Source organism: Echeneis naucrates, chromosome 20 (genome assembly GCF_900963305.1).
Source record: "Echeneis naucrates chromosome 20, fEcheNa1.1, whole genome shotgun sequence".
Lineage (NCBI taxonomy): Eukaryota > Metazoa > Chordata > Actinopteri > Carangiformes > Echeneidae > Echeneis > Echeneis naucrates.
The window spans coordinates 18,246,238-18,263,144 of record NC_042530.1 but is presented as its reverse complement, the minus strand read 5'-3'; the positions used below and the strand labels follow the sequence as shown (position 1 = coordinate 18,263,144).

Here is a 16,907-nt window from a genome sequence, read left to right as displayed (position 1 = left end):
AGCTTAACAACCCCAACAGTATCGTATTTTTCGCACTATAAGGCGCACATGAATTCCGTAAATTTTCTCAAAAATCGTCAGTGCGCCTTATGTATGGATTCTTTTTGTGTTTACTGACCTCGAACCAATTTTATGTGGTACACTGCGCTCAAAAATCTGTTTTTAACGTAAATTAATTAATTTGGCTCTGCTCTCCACGCCATGGTGGCCTATTTGGCTCGTTGCGGAGCTGGCGTTTGTATTTACATTGCCACTACATTTTAATTGATTAATGAATTGAGTTCCTTTCCTGGTGACTTATTTTGTATTTGTATTTTGGTTTATCTTGAATTATTTGAGTTTATATTGTTTAATGGTATTTTGATTTCTTTAGTTTATTTTTCTGTTTACTGAATTATTGCTTTTGTATGTAGTTGAGCATGTGTTTTAAAGCAGCTGTTTGTACATATTGAGACCTGTCTTAATTCTCCCTCTCTTTGTGGACAGGTGCTGCGGGCCCAAGGTGGCAACCCAACTCCTGCTGGTGGGTTTTGCTCACCGATCTTCAGTGTGTGTGCAGTGCCACAGGTGCTTTTGGTTTAGTTTCTCCTCCCTTGATTTTGGTTTTTGGCCACCATGGTGAACCTCTGGTGAATACTCTGTATTTTACCGGCAGCCATTGAAGAGCAGCTAACACAGGAGAGATGTGATCTCTTTTCCTAGTTCCTGTTAATATTCATGCAGCAGCATTCTGAATCAACTGAAGGCCTTTCAGTGATTAGCTTGGACATCCAGATAGTAATGAGTTACAGTAGTCCAGCCTAGAAGTTACAAATGCACTAGTTTTTCTGCATCATCCTGAGAGAGGATGTTTCTGATTTTCCTAATGTTTCTCAGGTGGAAGAAAGCTGCCCTACTGACTTGTTTTATGTGAGGGACAAAGGACATGTCCTGGTCAAAGGTTACTCCAAGGTTTCTTACAGTGGAGCTGGAAGCCAAAGTAATGCTATCCAGACTGATTAGATGGTTAGATAGTGTTTCTCTGAGGTGCTGAGGGCTGAGTACAATAACTTCAGTTTTGTCAAGTTACAAAGTAAAAAATTTTGGGTCATCCAAACTTTTATTTCTTCAAGACATGTCTGCAGTTTGACTATCTGACTGACTTCATTTGGCTTCATTGATAAGTACAGCTGAGTGTCGTCTGCATAACAGTGAAAGTTGATGCTGTATTTCCTCATAATGTTGCCTTGAGGAAGATGATAAGAGCTTAAAGACGATTGGTCCAAGTACCGAACCCTGTGGGACTCCATAACTGACTACAGTGCATGAGGAGGAGCTGTTGTTAACGTGAACAAACTGATGTCTATCTGATAAATAGGATTTGAACTATCTTAGTGCAGTTCCTTGAATGACAATTTCATGTTCCAGTAAAATATTATGATCTATGGTGTCAAATGCAGCACTAAGATCTGAGAGGAGAAGTATGGAGGCTGATCCATTGTCTGAAGACATTAGAATATCATTGGAGACTTTAACCAGCGCTGTTTGCTGTGATGGGATGGCAAGTCCTGACTGAAACTCTTCAATCAAACTGTTCCCATCCAGATGGTTGTGTAATATGTTTGCTACAGCTTTTCCAATTATTTTAGAAATAAATGGAAGGTTCGATATGGGTCTATAGTTTGCCAAAATATCTGGATCAAGATTCAGCTTTTTAAGCTGGGGTTTGATGACTGCGGTTTTACGAGTCTGAGGTACATAACCCAAAGATATGGTCAAATTAATCAGATCTAGAATGAACTGCTCAATTAAGTAAAAATTCTCTTTAAAGAGGCTAGTTGGTAATGGGTCAAATAGGTTGATGATCTGGATGATGAAACTATAGAAGCTAGCTTTGAGAGATATACAATAGGCGTTGCAGTTGATTCAGGAGTTGCTGTATTCAGTAAAAGATTATTGTCTAATGGAGGTAAGAGCTAATGAATTCTTTCTCTGATTCATAGAATTTTATCTGTAAAAAAAGTCTATAAAATCATCACTGGTTCGATTGAGCACATTTTTACGTGGTCAACAATAAACTTGTAACCTGTCTCTAAACCGGCAGTATAACTATGTATTTTTCTCTGTTTAAGGTTCACCAGTAGATGGTGGCACAGCCATGTCAACGCCACTCAACAAGTGTGACAAGCAAACTAACACTCACTCATCTTTTCAAATATTCAGTTACAAAGCTAGTAACAAACTAAGTTAACGTTACACAGCTGAGATAAGCTAAACATGCTAACCATTCATATGCACTAATGTGACTTAATGTAAGTTGCTGATCAGGGTGAGTTTTCATGTGCATGATACTATACAATTTGAAGTAATTTTGGTACCACAGTCTGCGCTTCTTTTGTCATCTTCTTTGAAGTTTTTATAACCAAATGTTATTACAAAGGGTCACGTTACAGAAGCAGCTGCAGGTGTACCGGTCGCCATTGTTACCGACATCTGAGGTAAGAGTGCGTGAAGCACGCACCTGATGTATAATATGGCTATTACCATGACAATGAGGAGGTAGTGACATTTCAAAGTTTTGTCAACGTTAATATCTGGTCTGAAGTCTTTTCAGTTCGAGTCAAGTCTGAAGTCTCTGAAGTGTGAGATTCGAGTCCCCATCTCTACTGGTTGGAGTAAGGTCGGAGGGGGTTGTAATCTGGAGTTCTTGTGTTATAAGTGTAAGCTTGGGCTGTTTGACATTAGATTATAATAATTTTGGCATCAATAAAATCATCTACATACATGAGACCAGGCTAGCTAGTCTTAGATGCCCCCCGCTCACTCTCTCTGTCATCTGACTGCAGCTGGAGCCCTCTCCTCTTCCCTTCCTCTCTCTCTTCCTTTCTGATGGAGCTACCAAACTCAGCTTTTTCTGTCAAAGATAACGTTTTGTGTTGGGCTTTAATACAAGCTAGGCTAATGGACGTTAACATTAGAGCTAGCCAGTTAGCTTAATTTCCAAACTAACTATGCTGTTTCTCACCTTGCTCTGCGTTTCTCGTCCCAGCTTCACGGTCACCACTTTTTAAAAAATATTTGTTTTGAAAAATTCTTAACCCTTTTGTAGCATACAAGTGTAACTCACGACAGCGTGACATTACTGCCGTGAAGTGCGTCCTGTACAGTTCAACATATAAATGGCCGCTGTAGAAAATAAAACACAGTGAGCACACACAGTCGTCGTCCGCGCATTATTCAACATAACATTGGTGACGAAGATGGAGCTTACATTTCCACCTCTACCTCCATTCCTCGCCCTGCTCGGCAAGCCCCCGATCCCATGGCATGAGTCTTTCCAGACGTTTATTGAGGCTATTGGGCTAGCTGAGGCTAGCGACACGTGGCTAAAGGTGATGCTAATCCACATCTGGGCAGCGAGAGACAATGGATCTTCGACCTCCAATGTTTGGCCAGCCTCTGTAAATTTGGCGACATGGAGGAGGAGATGATTCGGGACCTGCGGGAGAAACTGTTCAGCTGACTTTGCCTCCTTCACTGAGGGGAGGGGGATCCTTTGCACTTGTTTCAAGTCTGTTTTGTATTTTTTTGGGGGGAGGGGGGGGAATGTAGCATACAACTGTATGTGACAGCATGTAAGTCACAACCGCGTGATGTTACTGCCATAAAGTGTGTCCTGTAGAGTTCAACATATAAATGGCCAGTAAGGAAAATAAAACACAGTGAGCACACACAGACATTGTCCGTGCATTGTTAAACATAACACCTTTATTTTCTTATTCTCTTTTCTGGGCACCGGACATTTTCCTACCGGACTTCAGACAACGGAAAACAGCCAGGCATAGCAACAGTAACCAAGGGGGGCGGGGCTTAGCAAAGGCTCAGTTGTCAAACCATTTTTTGAGGGAGGGGTTGACAATTAGGAAGAAAACAAATAAGAAGCTTATGAAACTCAAATATTACATAATATTTTCCACAAATTGGCTTATTTTGAGAAATCAGACTCAGGTGGTGGCCATCTGCCTCGACCGATTGGGTTGAAAGAAGGAGAGAGAGGCAGCACTCTTATGGATTATTGATAGTGCTACTGATAGTGTTTCTGTACTAGAGAGGGGAAAAGCATGACGTACCAAGCTTCAGTGAGTTTTTAAAGATATTTAATCACAAATATTATTAATTCTTATGTCAGGTAAGCCTCTCCTTGGCTCTTTATCTGTCGACCAGCCTCCTCCTCACCATCCAACATCTACTTGAAATGTTGAGTGATTAGTTGAGTGATGACGGCATTAGTGTCAGTTCCCTGACAGGGGTTCGGGTACCTTCAACACACTAATAAACATACACCAATAGCCACCCAATGTTCTGGTGCAGACCAAGGAGCTTTCATTTCTGCGTCAGGGGGTGGAACCCAACGTCCCATGAAGGTTTTTGGAGTTGTAATGCTGGGCTGCCTGTGTTTTCTGGACGCTCACCCCCTGTGCTGACATGGCAACATCTTTATTCACATCCAACATGCTGCTGAGTATGTTAGCATGATAACATTTGGTGATTATTCAACAGCAAAGTCCAGCTGGAAGATCTGTAAATATCTGATCACAAAACTAAGTACTGGTCTTGTTTGTGAGAAACCGTGAGAAAGTTCTCAATAACTAATAACACTTAATCCTAACTGTTTTACCTTAGCCTTAACCAAAAACAAAACAAATCAAATCAAATCAGATTTATTTGTATAGCTCCAAATCATAACAGAGTTACATCAAGTCATTTTACATATAGAGCAGGTCTAGACCAAACTCTTTCTAAAATTATTTAAAGAGACCCAACAATTCCCCTGATTAGCAACCAAAAGGAAGACCAAACGACTGGCTGTGAATGTCAGTTCTCATTTATCTGTGAATGTGCACTTAATGCTCTTAAAGGCTATACTAGAGAGAAAATGCATGATGCAAACATCTCCAGGTCATTTTGATCTGTCATGGTCTTACTGTATGCCTTCCACTCCACTGACTTCATCTAGGCAGTTCCCCGGCTTTTCCCTTCCACTGTTCCAGCTCTGATTAAACCATACAAAGCTTGGCCAGGCTCCACTTATCCCAAGCCTCTCAAGGGTATTCCAGGTCATTGATTTCTCTTCTGGCCTCCTAAACCAGCAAAATAGAGTGCCATGGGTATAGTCAGAAAATCAATAGCTGTTAGAAGACAATGAACAAAAGCAGATATGGTCTTCTTCAGTGTTGCATCTGGTGGGTGGTTGTCAATTTTACCCTACGAGAAAGGCTGAAGGTGTTTACTGTGTTCAAGCAATGTAGTCACCGAGCTGTTAAATCAATAACAGAAAATGTCTTAGTTTTTTCTTATAAAGGAGGACATACTATGGAGAGGGAAATCTGTGCCCAAGTCATGGTCTCTTAATTAAAAACAGAACTAAAAGCTGATGAAAAAAACACTGCATTGGAAAAAATATAAAAACATGAAGTCCCAGGTAGAGGTCAGAGCTTACACTTCATGGGGCAAATCTTCAGGAAACAGAAGGCTGTGAGCCCTTCACAGAAAGAAGAACAGAGCTGCACAAATAAATGAGCAACTGTCACCGGCTCAAATGAGACAATGAGCAGAATGAAGCTCTTTAAACAATAGTGTGGCAGAGCTGCAGGAAGATATTGATGGACTGCAGACAATGGGTGTTCAGGGGGGCTGCTGAGCTTTGGGGACTTTGATCATATATGGAAACAGAGGGGGATAGGAGGTGTGATGTTTTATGATAATAATAATAATGATGATGATCATTATCATCATCATCACCACCATGATTATTATTATTCTAACAATAACAATAATAATGTGTTTTATTTAACAAAGATTTTGAGCTAGTACATTTGTCTTGAGCACTTGTTCTGTATTATACTCAGAGGCATACTGATAATTGCCCAATCACGTAGCTGTCCTTTCTTCCTGGGTCGGAAACTGAAACAGGAGAAGGGCATAAGGAGGTATGCCAACATCCGGCCAATAGACACCTCTTCTGTCATCTGTGCTATGCCAACAATGGGATCCAGAGGGCAGCCAGTGAAAGACAACGCTGGATACTCATTAGGATGCCACATATATCCCCTCCATCCCTCAATCAGTCCTCATCAATGTGCATTGTCAGGTAAAGGCAAGGTATTTATGAATCATTAAAAAGGGATATGAGACAATATTATAACAGAAGCCCAGTGTTCTACCATTAGCAGCATCTGCTGACAGTGGCTGGGCTGTGGCCTCCCTGAGCCAGCAGGGTAATGAAATAAGAATGGGTACATGATGGAGATGGAGAGAGATAAGGAGAGGGGCCTAAGTGCATCATCGAAAGTTCACTGGCGGTCTGGGCTATAGCAGGCTATCTAGATGATAAACAAAAGTGCTGGAATGTTGCCATCTTTGCTCTTCTGACATCCATCCAAATCTGAGTCAGCGTTAACGAAATGACAGTGAGAATCACAGACTAATCTTCACAATGCTGTTTGCACAGGCCTGTGTGTAAATGCATGCACTTACATTTTTTATACAGCCACAATTTCACCTTCAGCTTCCACCTGCAAATCTCATACTGTATGGATTTTTTCCAAACACAAAATAAAACTACTCTGTGTCTCTTGCGATTCCTCTCTTCTCCACATTCATACAACACTGCCAATGTGATTTCCAGCACGTTTCTGCTTGGTCTGGACTGTATGTGATTGTATGCATATTCAAATATTGATTCTTCCGATACATTTGCATTCTCTCCTTCATTATGCATTATTTTTGCAGCATTTTAAGACTATTATCATTTTACTCTTGTTGCATATACATATCTACCTACTCCACAGTCTTTCTGCAGCCTGTTGCTTTGTGTCTATAGCCTACCAGGAATTGATCAAAATAAAGTTGTTTTGCAGATGTGCTTTACTGCCTGTCATTCTTGTACGAAGAGTCTCACTTCATAGTTCTACAAGATCGGGGAGAGCTGTGTCTGTCCTTCTCAAAAGCACCTTGATGGTGGCATAGGAAGTTGTTCTACTGCCAGTATTCTACACAGCCATCACCACATAAGAGGCTGAAATGTTTTACCTCCTGTCTATACCCATTAGTGAGCTGTTTAAAACATGTTTTCAATCAATGCCCCTTATTAAGTCCAGCCACAGATGTCAGCTTCCTTCAGAGCAAGAAGACGGTTTCCTCATTACACCCACACATTGCCATTAACTGTGTCATTTAGACCATATATTGGCTCACATTTGCTCGCAGTGACATAATAAACAGGTTTATGCATTAATAAGATAAATGCTTTTAAAATCTTTAAGCTGTTCTCTTCTGGGAAAAAGTAAATTTTTGACATGTTTCTTTCTCTCCTTCGGCATTCAACATGTGTGTGAAAAATGCAATAATACATAATAATAGAAAGTGTTCATACATAATCAAAACCTAAACACTTTGTTTTCAAAGCTCTGTTATTAATTAACAGTAACAATCATGTGTGCTGCTTTGTGTTGTCATGAACAATTTTAAAACATATAGATACAGTCTCATTTGACTGAATAGACTCAAACTTTGTTTTTATAAAAGCACAATTAAATCATGCTTGCGCAGTGTCTTCAGTATATTGGGAATAAGCAGATGACACATAGCCACACTGTTCCCTGCTCAAACTAGTCATTCACTCATGCAAACACCCATCTTGCACCAGCAAACACTAAACGACAGCAGCACAGACATGCTTAAAAAAGCAATATCAAATCATATTTCAATTTAAGGTACTGGATCATGTGCTAATTATCCTGATGCTCTTGGTCACATGTTTCTGGGAAGATGTAGACTACAACATATATCTAAGAAGATATGAGTAAAATTGTGATATTGATATTGTGTCTGTATAGAAAGCTCTACTTTGATTATCTTTAACATAAATTGGACTCAGCTGCAGGGTATCCTCATGCAGACCATAAGAATCTTTACAGCAGTTAATGGGCTATTTGGCCCTATCTAGTGTTTTACACAATTTTGTTGTCTTCTGGAAATGAGTTTACAATTCGGACTTTGTTATTTCTCTTTCTGTAATTTTGTACAACCAGCCTTCGGGTGGCAGGCAGAGGAGGGAACGAACAGGGCCAGGGGGAGGGAAGAGAGAGACGAGAGAGGGAGCGTGTCGACGTGTGTGCGCGCGCGCGTTCGTATGTGTGTTTGTATGAGAGAGAGGAAGAGGAAGAGGACAGAGAGCGGTGTGCTCCATCCAGCCTCAACCACTTTCATCCTTGGAGCAGGCGATCTGCTCCACCAACTCTGTTCCTGTTCGTCGGCTTTCACAGTCAGCGGATGTAATATGGACGCGCTGTGAGTCACTGTCGAGCCGTCAGCTGTTCTCTTCAATACAACACAAAACGCGTCAGATTGAAGCTGAAGCCCCATTAATGATGGAGTACTGGAGGCAATGCGCTCTGTGGCTGATAAACTGCAAGGTGCTCCCCGCTAACCACCGGGTCACATGGGAGTCTGCACAGGTGTTTGACCTGGCCCAAACCCTCCGGGATGGAGTCCTCCTGTGCCATCTGCTCAACAACCTGAGATCCCAATCCATCAACCTAAAGGAAATCAACCTCAGGCCGCAAATGTCCCAGGTAAGACACGGATGTGTCCTCAAGTCAACGCCTGCTCCTTGCTTCTTCACCAAACTACAACTCAGCTCCGCTGGAGAGAGCGACCCGCTCAGGCTCCCTTAGAATAAGCTCAAATTTAAGATTTTATGCTTCGAGCAAAAAGTTAATTGCAGCTAGAATATCACTGGTTCTTATTGCCAATGGAATTTTGAATGATATCAAATTCTATTTAATTTAATATAGACATGAACCCTTGTGTTTGGGAAAATTTGAACTTTTTAAAATCTCTGCAGCAGCTCTTGTTCTGGCATAGCACTGCACTACGAAGATGCCAACAAACCATCATAGCTGACACTTTACTCAGGGAGTCCATGTCCCTCTGTGTTTTACCTGCCGAAGCATTACAGTCATCTCCACTACCACAATGTACTCTTTATTATTGCTTTGGGCCTTAAAGTGGTTGCAACATGGAAACACTGAACTGCAGGAAATAGACGAAATGTGGCGGCGACACAACAGGACCATCTTAGTGCTATGTTAAAGTTTAGTCTTCAGCGGAAATGACTCAAGTGACTTCATCCGATCTCTCACTTTACTTTTTGTCTCAGTTACTTGTGATAGCCTTCGGTCTTAGTCAAAAATGAACCCCGAGACTGTGACAAACAGCCTTTTTTCTCTCTCTCTCTCTCTCTCTCTATATATATATATATATATATATATATATATATATATATATATATATATGTGTGTGTGTGTGTGTATAAATATGTGTACATATGTATAGGCAGAAAAACCAACATAAAATTGCACAGTATTCATCTTTTATATTTATATTAATACAGACTAACAAGAGACCTGGCTCCTGTTTGTCAAATGCCATCTGGTTCAAGTACAGGACAGAGGGAGCCAGGACCAGATTAATATTTCCCTTCACAACAGTGAATCTTGGTGTCTGGCTCAGTGACAACACAGTAAGGTTAGCACTTACCTCCTGAGCCTGCAAACCTGGTGAAAAATAACTAGACTGTACCAGTGACACACATACACACAAAAAAAAACTACAGTATAGGCAATTATCCTGTAATAGGATAATAATAACCCTAACCCTAACGCTTATCTAATCAAAAACTGGTGATAAAGAATATCAGTCCTGTGTTGTGTCATAGCACTGATGGACAGGGAACTTCAAACTCAATGTCACAGTGGTGTGGTCAATTTCATATGCTATTACTTGTATTTCACAGATGAATTGGATATCTGCTGTTAGACTAATGGCTCCAATGGACAGTTTAGAAAAAGCATCAATAATTCCAAAATTGTCAGTGAAAGTGGAAATCAACTGTCTCAAGTTCTTTTGACTTCTAAAACCTAGAATGGGATATAGCAGTAGCTGATTAGTCCATTTACTGTTAGAGGTTATGCTAGAACCAATGCAATTACTGATAGCGAGACATCAATAGTTCAGTGTTTGCTGTCAGCTTGACTGTCATGTGTGGTAGGGTTACATATGCTCAGAGCCTGGCGTGGCACAAACTGTGTTATTTATAGGCAGGTTTTGTGTTATGGTTGGCTGGAAGATGTACTCACACTGTGCAACTGATGAAATCTTGGTGGCAAATTTTCTTTAGTAGTAGGCTCTAGAACAACATCATACACTCAGAAAATGCATGTGAGCATATGCTGTACACATAAAGTGTAAAACAGTCATCTTTAGCTTTTAGGTGTTTTACATATTCTTATAGTTGGTAATGAAAACCAACTTCTGTACTTTGTCTTTTTTATTACAAAAAGAGACCTCCTGCACAACCTAGCCTACTGTTTACAACAGCATTTATGGACACAATGACCTGTGTGTAGGTTCAGTTACAGGTGTGATGAATGACCTTTAATTCTGTGAATGATTACTTTGAATATTTACCACTTCTGCATATGCGTGTTGGTAGATAACACTTTGCCTTTTACACACTCTCATACTGCTCGATGTTGGATACTACCTCACTGCTGAATGTGAAAACCCCCCAGTAATTTTTCTAACTCTGTCTTCTCCAAAGTTACATTTACATAACTGAGAGTGGGGTTGCATCTCCACTCTGCATAATTCATGAGGGCTGTGTCATCTACTTTATCATTGGCCTGTAATACCACCTAGGATGCCACCATGGCCTCACCCATGGGACCTGTGAGACGGAAAGAAAAAGACAGTGGAGGAAATGGGCTACAAAAGGCTTTTCTCAAGTCTCTGAGGACACAAAGGACCCTGAAGGGTTAGTCCTTCATGCTGCAGTTAGCTGACTGATTAAAGCACAATGTGTTTTTTTCCCCTCCTGCAACAATAACCGTGTGTTGGTGATTTACAGTACAGGCCAAAAGTTTGGACACACCTTCTCATTCAAATGAATAGGAAAGTGTGTCCAAACTTTTGGCCTGTACTGTATATGCTGTGGAATGAGACACCTGTTTTTATGAATGGCCTCTTGCCATTGATGTGAATGCAGGATGGGAAAACAACAAAATGAAGTAGCTGGTATAAGTCTATTTACTGATGAAATTAGTTACTCTGTGCTGGAGCTGTTCCTCTGTTGAAAGATGAATAACGATGCACCTGCAACATTATTGGAAGATTGGACAAACATTGGATGCCTACTTTGTATATATGTGCATGAACATGTGAGGTTTACAGAGGTTAAGTTCAAAGATTAGTTCAAGATTCCAGTTTAAAAAGTAATCCTCTGTGGTCATTGCAGGCGAGGTGCAGCTTCACCACAGCAAATGCAGAATTTTGCTTTTCTAAGAGAGAAAACAGCATATAATTGCTGGTTAGTTTTTGGTTTTAGCGCAGGGAAGAAAAACAAATCATGAAATGTTCCCATCATTCTTTTCTTTCAAACATTTGTTGCCCAGTTTTTACTGAGAAGAATGCACATATCTTTGAAGCACTTTTTTGTCTCATGTGCTACCAACAGGGTGGGCTAACAACAAATTAGCTAGCAAGCTAAAATATTTGTCTCCTGAGGTAACGTGGCCACTGAAGCTTCCATTTATAAACAGACACATACACTAAAATGTGACAAGGCAAGTTTTTATTGAATCAATTTTCAATAAATTTCTTGAAACCCTGATAATATAACTTAAAAATGTGTACAGCCTTTTCTGGTCTTTTTTTTTTCATTGCTCAGGATTATGAGCTGCACACAGAGCAACAATGAGCCTTGACATGCACAGGAAATCAGGAAATGGAATAGAGGAAGGAAGTGAAACTAAACATGCTCTTGATCAAGCTTAGAGTAAAGCAGAGATGTCACATAGAATGAGGAGAACAGTCACCTCACTTCTCATGATAAAACTGTACTTCATTTTTTAAAAGCGAAAGTGACAGAGAGACACACTTTTAGTAAGAATATGCTCTAATTTGAATGAGTGTCAAATGTGAGATGGTGGTTCATGCCAAGTAGAAGAAATTCACGGAGAAACCAAGACTTTATGCACTTATTATCAATTAACTGTCTGCTTGTTGTGATGCAGAATACAGCCATGTGGAAAGAACTGCTGCTGAAGCATGGTGTGATTGATTTATTTTGCTTTTGTATTTTAAGCCACAGAGATAAAACATTTTCATCCTATAAAAGTATGATGACAGTATCACTGCAGAGATGTTGGACAACTTTGACTACATTTTATTATTTAGATCCTGAGCATTAAATACCATATTTTTCGCATTGTAAGGCGCACTTAGAATAATTACATTTTCTCAGAAAATCAGCAGTGCGCCTTATAATCTGGTGCGCCTTATGTATGGATTCTTGTTGTGCTTTCTGACCTCAAAACCAATTTTATGTGGTACATTGCGCTCTGTCAAAATGTTTTAGTGCAACTTTGGTAAGTGACGAAGCCACTCTGCTTGCATTTCCAGCTGACACAGGGATGTTGTATTAATGTTGGTCCTTGGTTGAATATAGGTTGCAATGTCAGACAATGTTAGATAACTAATTATGTAGTGATGGCAAGCAACCATCATCCAACATTTAGTTGATGTTACCTCACTATAATTAGACGTCAAGACAACATTAGGTATTTAACGTAAACCCAATTTTGAAATCCATCTTTCTGTATTTGTCACAACTGAACAATATTCTGAGTTATTGTGAATGAGTTGAATAAAGTTCAACTCACCTGGCTGTTGTGTTTCGCTTTATATATGTTTTATCATGCCCCTTATAACCTGGTATACAACTTATGTATGAAAATAGTTCCGGTCATTGACATTGCGCCTTATATCAAATTTCACTGTTTTGTACATTTTAACACAATTTTGGATCATCATTCTCACATTTGTGAACAAAAAGCATGACATATTTTGGGTAGAGGAAACACTGTGACTAAACCAACAAATCTAAGAAAAGTTATTGAAATGCTGAACTACAGCAAACAAGGAATGGACTGGAATCATAAAATAAATATATAACAGAAAAGCAGACTTTATCCCTGAACCTATGTATGGACAAATTTATTAAGTTCTGGAAGAAGATGACTCATTTTGATACAGCAGCTCCTCAACATATACACATACACATAAACAGTATATATGTTTCTGTGAAACAGCCCCCTATAGTGAGTACCAAAAATACCAAAAATGGACCTTATTTGAAATGCAATGCACAACATGTAAAACACATGAACAGAAATTGACTTTTTCAGTGTTTGTCTCTGCCTTTTTCCTTATTGTTTGCATTCTATAATACAAATACAACAATAAAAATTAAAATTAAAATTAAATTAAAAATTAAAATTAAATAAAAAAAGAAAAGTGCTTGAAATCTCCAAAATAATAATACTAATACTTATAATAAATAGCAAAATAATAAAGGAGAGGCAACCCTGCCTAAAGTACAATGTTGACTGACCAATCTGTAGCATTTCCTAGCAAGAAAAAAACATCAGCTAACTGCTACCTAACAACATAAACAGTGATCTATGACTCAATGCAGCAGAAATAAGGACTGGTTATGATAATAATTTGTTGGTATTGAGTGGCAGAAGCAAAGAAATGTCACATGTCCTGGTTTAGGCCAGATACTTACACATCACACTCTCGAAGGCTATTGTTAACAGATGAAGAGCTCGGACATAGGGAATAGGGATAAGGAAAGGTGGGAGGGAGAGGGTGGATCAAACCATTTTCAAAGCATGGGGGGGGGGGGTACTGCTGTATTTTTGTTGTTAAAATATTATGTTTAAACCACATACTGTATATATATATATTTATATATATATGTATATATATATATATATGTATAAAAAAAAAAATCTCTTACATTTTAGAGGTTCTTGACCTCCCCAAAACAGTCACACAAAGTTGTGTGATTACAGACAGAGAAGAAGAAAGTTAGTTTTTCACAGTGAACTCTCTGTACAGCAGTCTTAAAAGGCTTCGCTCTTCCCTAAAAAAGGTAGGAAAAGGGTGTGGGAGACTGAGAAAGACTGTGAGCACTTATTCCGCACAAGCCAAAAGCAACTCATGGGGTTCTCTCTCAAGTCATGTGACCTCGGGTTTCAGGATATTAAGCCTCTTGACTATTAAGATTCCATTACTGCAGGTCAGTCCTCAGTTTTTATCTAGCTGGACATTTCATACAGATCTTGAGATACAATTTTTTTTTCTTCTAAAATAGAGATTGTGGTACCTGAATTTGTTTACTGAGCCGATACTGCGTTAAAAAAATCATTGTATGCTGCTAAAGAGAAATAAGATTATTTTAAACACTACTTTAGACATTGATTTCTTTTGAATGTTGTACCTTTGGCCTGAACATTGATGTTAACCAAATGTCAGCAATTACAAATGACATGATACTGGATCAGATAATGGACTGATGGTACTGGCTGATAGCCGAGTACATATTTTAGGCAAAACTAGAAGGCATTTATGATTCTAGTATTGGAAATCACTTTAAGCTCTCAGCAACATTTTATACAGTCAACCACTTCACCTTGCTATCTGAATTTTTTAGAGAGGCAAGATATGAAAAATTTCAACCGATACCAATAACTGATAATTTCCTAATTCTCATGGCTGATACAGATACGGATAACCGATAAATTCATATTTTTATATTTAATTTAATCGTCATATAATCTGCAGTTTGTGCAGGATGCAGTGATGAAAAATTTATATTTTAGTAGCTCTGGCCTATCTACAACAGCAAACAAAAGTTTTGGCTCTTCTGATGTTTATTTTTTTCCATGTCATCCCACAATATATGTGGTCATCTGCTGTAAATAACAATAACAGCAGCAAAAGACACAATTCAATTCAAACAAAAAAGTGCATCCCATTGAAAATTGTTTAACAGATATATGTTTTATCTGCAAAGATATTTGTGGAGAGAGAAAAGGGCTAGTCATCAAGTGCTATGAATTCAATCACCTTTTCGTTAATGGCTTTAGCCTTTTCACTAGCTCTTGAAAAGTTTTTACACTTTTCAAACGCCTGCTGAATGGGGACATTGACACTTCATGTTGTTGTTGTTCTAGCCTTAGCACCGCTAGCTGCTGCCGCCGTTTCCTATTCTTTCAATACCTCTTCACCGCAATGGCAAGTTTTCAGGTGATATATGAGATTCGTTGTGTTAAGTCTTCTTTCCTCCTCTCGAAATCCTTGTAGAATAGGTTTTGGTTTTATCTTCTGCCAATAAGAAAAATGACTGGTGAAGACATGCGCATTATTAGTCAGGCAGTGACGGGGCCAGGCTTGTGTCCTTCTAGTAAGGCACGATAGATGACGTAACTGGCGCATCATGGCTTGTTTTGGGGCTACTCGGCCTGCAAACATTTTCCCCAAACTTATTAATTTATCGGGTCTTTTTATCGGATAAAATGTACCTATTGGGTTGATAAAAAAATTACGTAATTTTCCCTCAAATCAGTCTGATAAATATTGTGCATCCCTAGAATTTTTCGACATGGTCCTATTGGGCAAAGCCCTTTGTTAGATTGAAACCTTGAAACTGGGCACTCCTTCGGTATCTCATGGAAAGGGCAAATGTCCTTAACCTCCTCCTAATGGCAATGCCTCAAAGCTTGGTACTAGAACCCTTCCTCTTTGCGATAAACAACCTCCTTTGGTCCGGTTATCTGTTTGGTCCAGATATATCTCTTTTTCTTACCTGTGGTATTCTCTGCAAAAATGTCTCTGTGGGGATTGATAATGAAACTTGCTTGTTAGGAACAAGCAAACGTCTCAGGCTGCAATGTGTGTCTGTATTGCACATTTTAACCTGAATACCATTCCCTTTTAATTGGTTAATGTTCCCAATGAGTGGAGATCCAAGAGAATTTTTTAAAATAATGCATTACACTTAAAAAAAAAAAAAAACTACTTAAACTACTTAAAATCAAGTGGACTAAGTCTACTTTAGATTCTGTCCGACTAAAGTCATTTAGTATTTACTAAAACTAAGACAAACATTTTTGTATTTTCAATGACTAAAATATGACTTAAACTAAATTGCATTTTCATCAAAAGACTAAAAATAAAAATAAATGGAAATTGCCTGTTGAAAGTAAGACTGGTGCCATCTAATTGAGTTCAGTCACCACTGGGCACTGCAGCCTCCTGTGTACAATGCTAGTGGGTGTGTGATGCAATCATAGTAGTTCCTTTGCCGCTGCATATACACTGACATGAATGTGAATTTGCAAATACAAGATTTTGTTGCACTTCACTCTGTGAATGTACCACAACGTCTGTGAATGTGCAACGTCAGCACAGATTGCACTGACCTTTCATTCTATCACCAAGGTAACATGCCTGGACCACAGCCAACTGCTAAAGGCTTCAGCTCCAGTGGAAATTAAAGTAAAGATAATGCATATGCTGATTTTATTAGGTGACATTCTGTGTTGGAAAATGCATCTGCAATCAATGTTTATTATGTTACTCTGTTCTAGCGTGGTTGGTTTAGTTAATCACTGCTGAGTGCTCTGAAAGCTCTGAGGCAGTCAATGCCGTATTCACTGGCAAACTATCAACATCACAATCAGTGGCATTTTAAGTCTAGCCAGGGTTTTATCCATCACAGCATAGCACAGCATACAGTATAATCATGAAAACTGTAACACATATAAATGATGGTTGTAGTTTCAGCCCTTTTTTTTGCTTAATGTTAATGTTGAAATGCTTCTTGAAAGACAATGACTTTGGGATTGCAACTATGTATCCTTGGAACCAATTTACTACAGTGGTCCTAACCATGCTGTTTACTGTCAAGTTCACTGTGGTGGAACACTGGAGTCATGCAAGGGGGATAGTACTGT

The 16,907-nt window shown here is 39.1% G+C and overlaps 1 protein-coding gene across 2 annotated transcripts in view; it reads left to right on the top strand.

Moving 5' to 3' along the window:
* Window positions 1-8,213: 8,213 nt before the first annotated feature.
* vav3 (vav guanine nucleotide exchange factor 3) overlaps window positions 8,214-16,907 on the top strand; it is a 96,027-nt gene continuing 87,333 nt past the window's right edge. For both annotated transcript variants that reach the window (XM_029528709.1, XM_029528710.1), the window contains exon 1: window positions 8,214-8,615. In XM_029528709.1, the coding sequence (XP_029384569.1) occupies window positions 8,409-8,615 (207 nt within the window). In that variant the 5' untranslated portion in view covers window positions 8,214-8,408. The remainder of the gene's footprint in view (window positions 8,616-16,907) is intronic.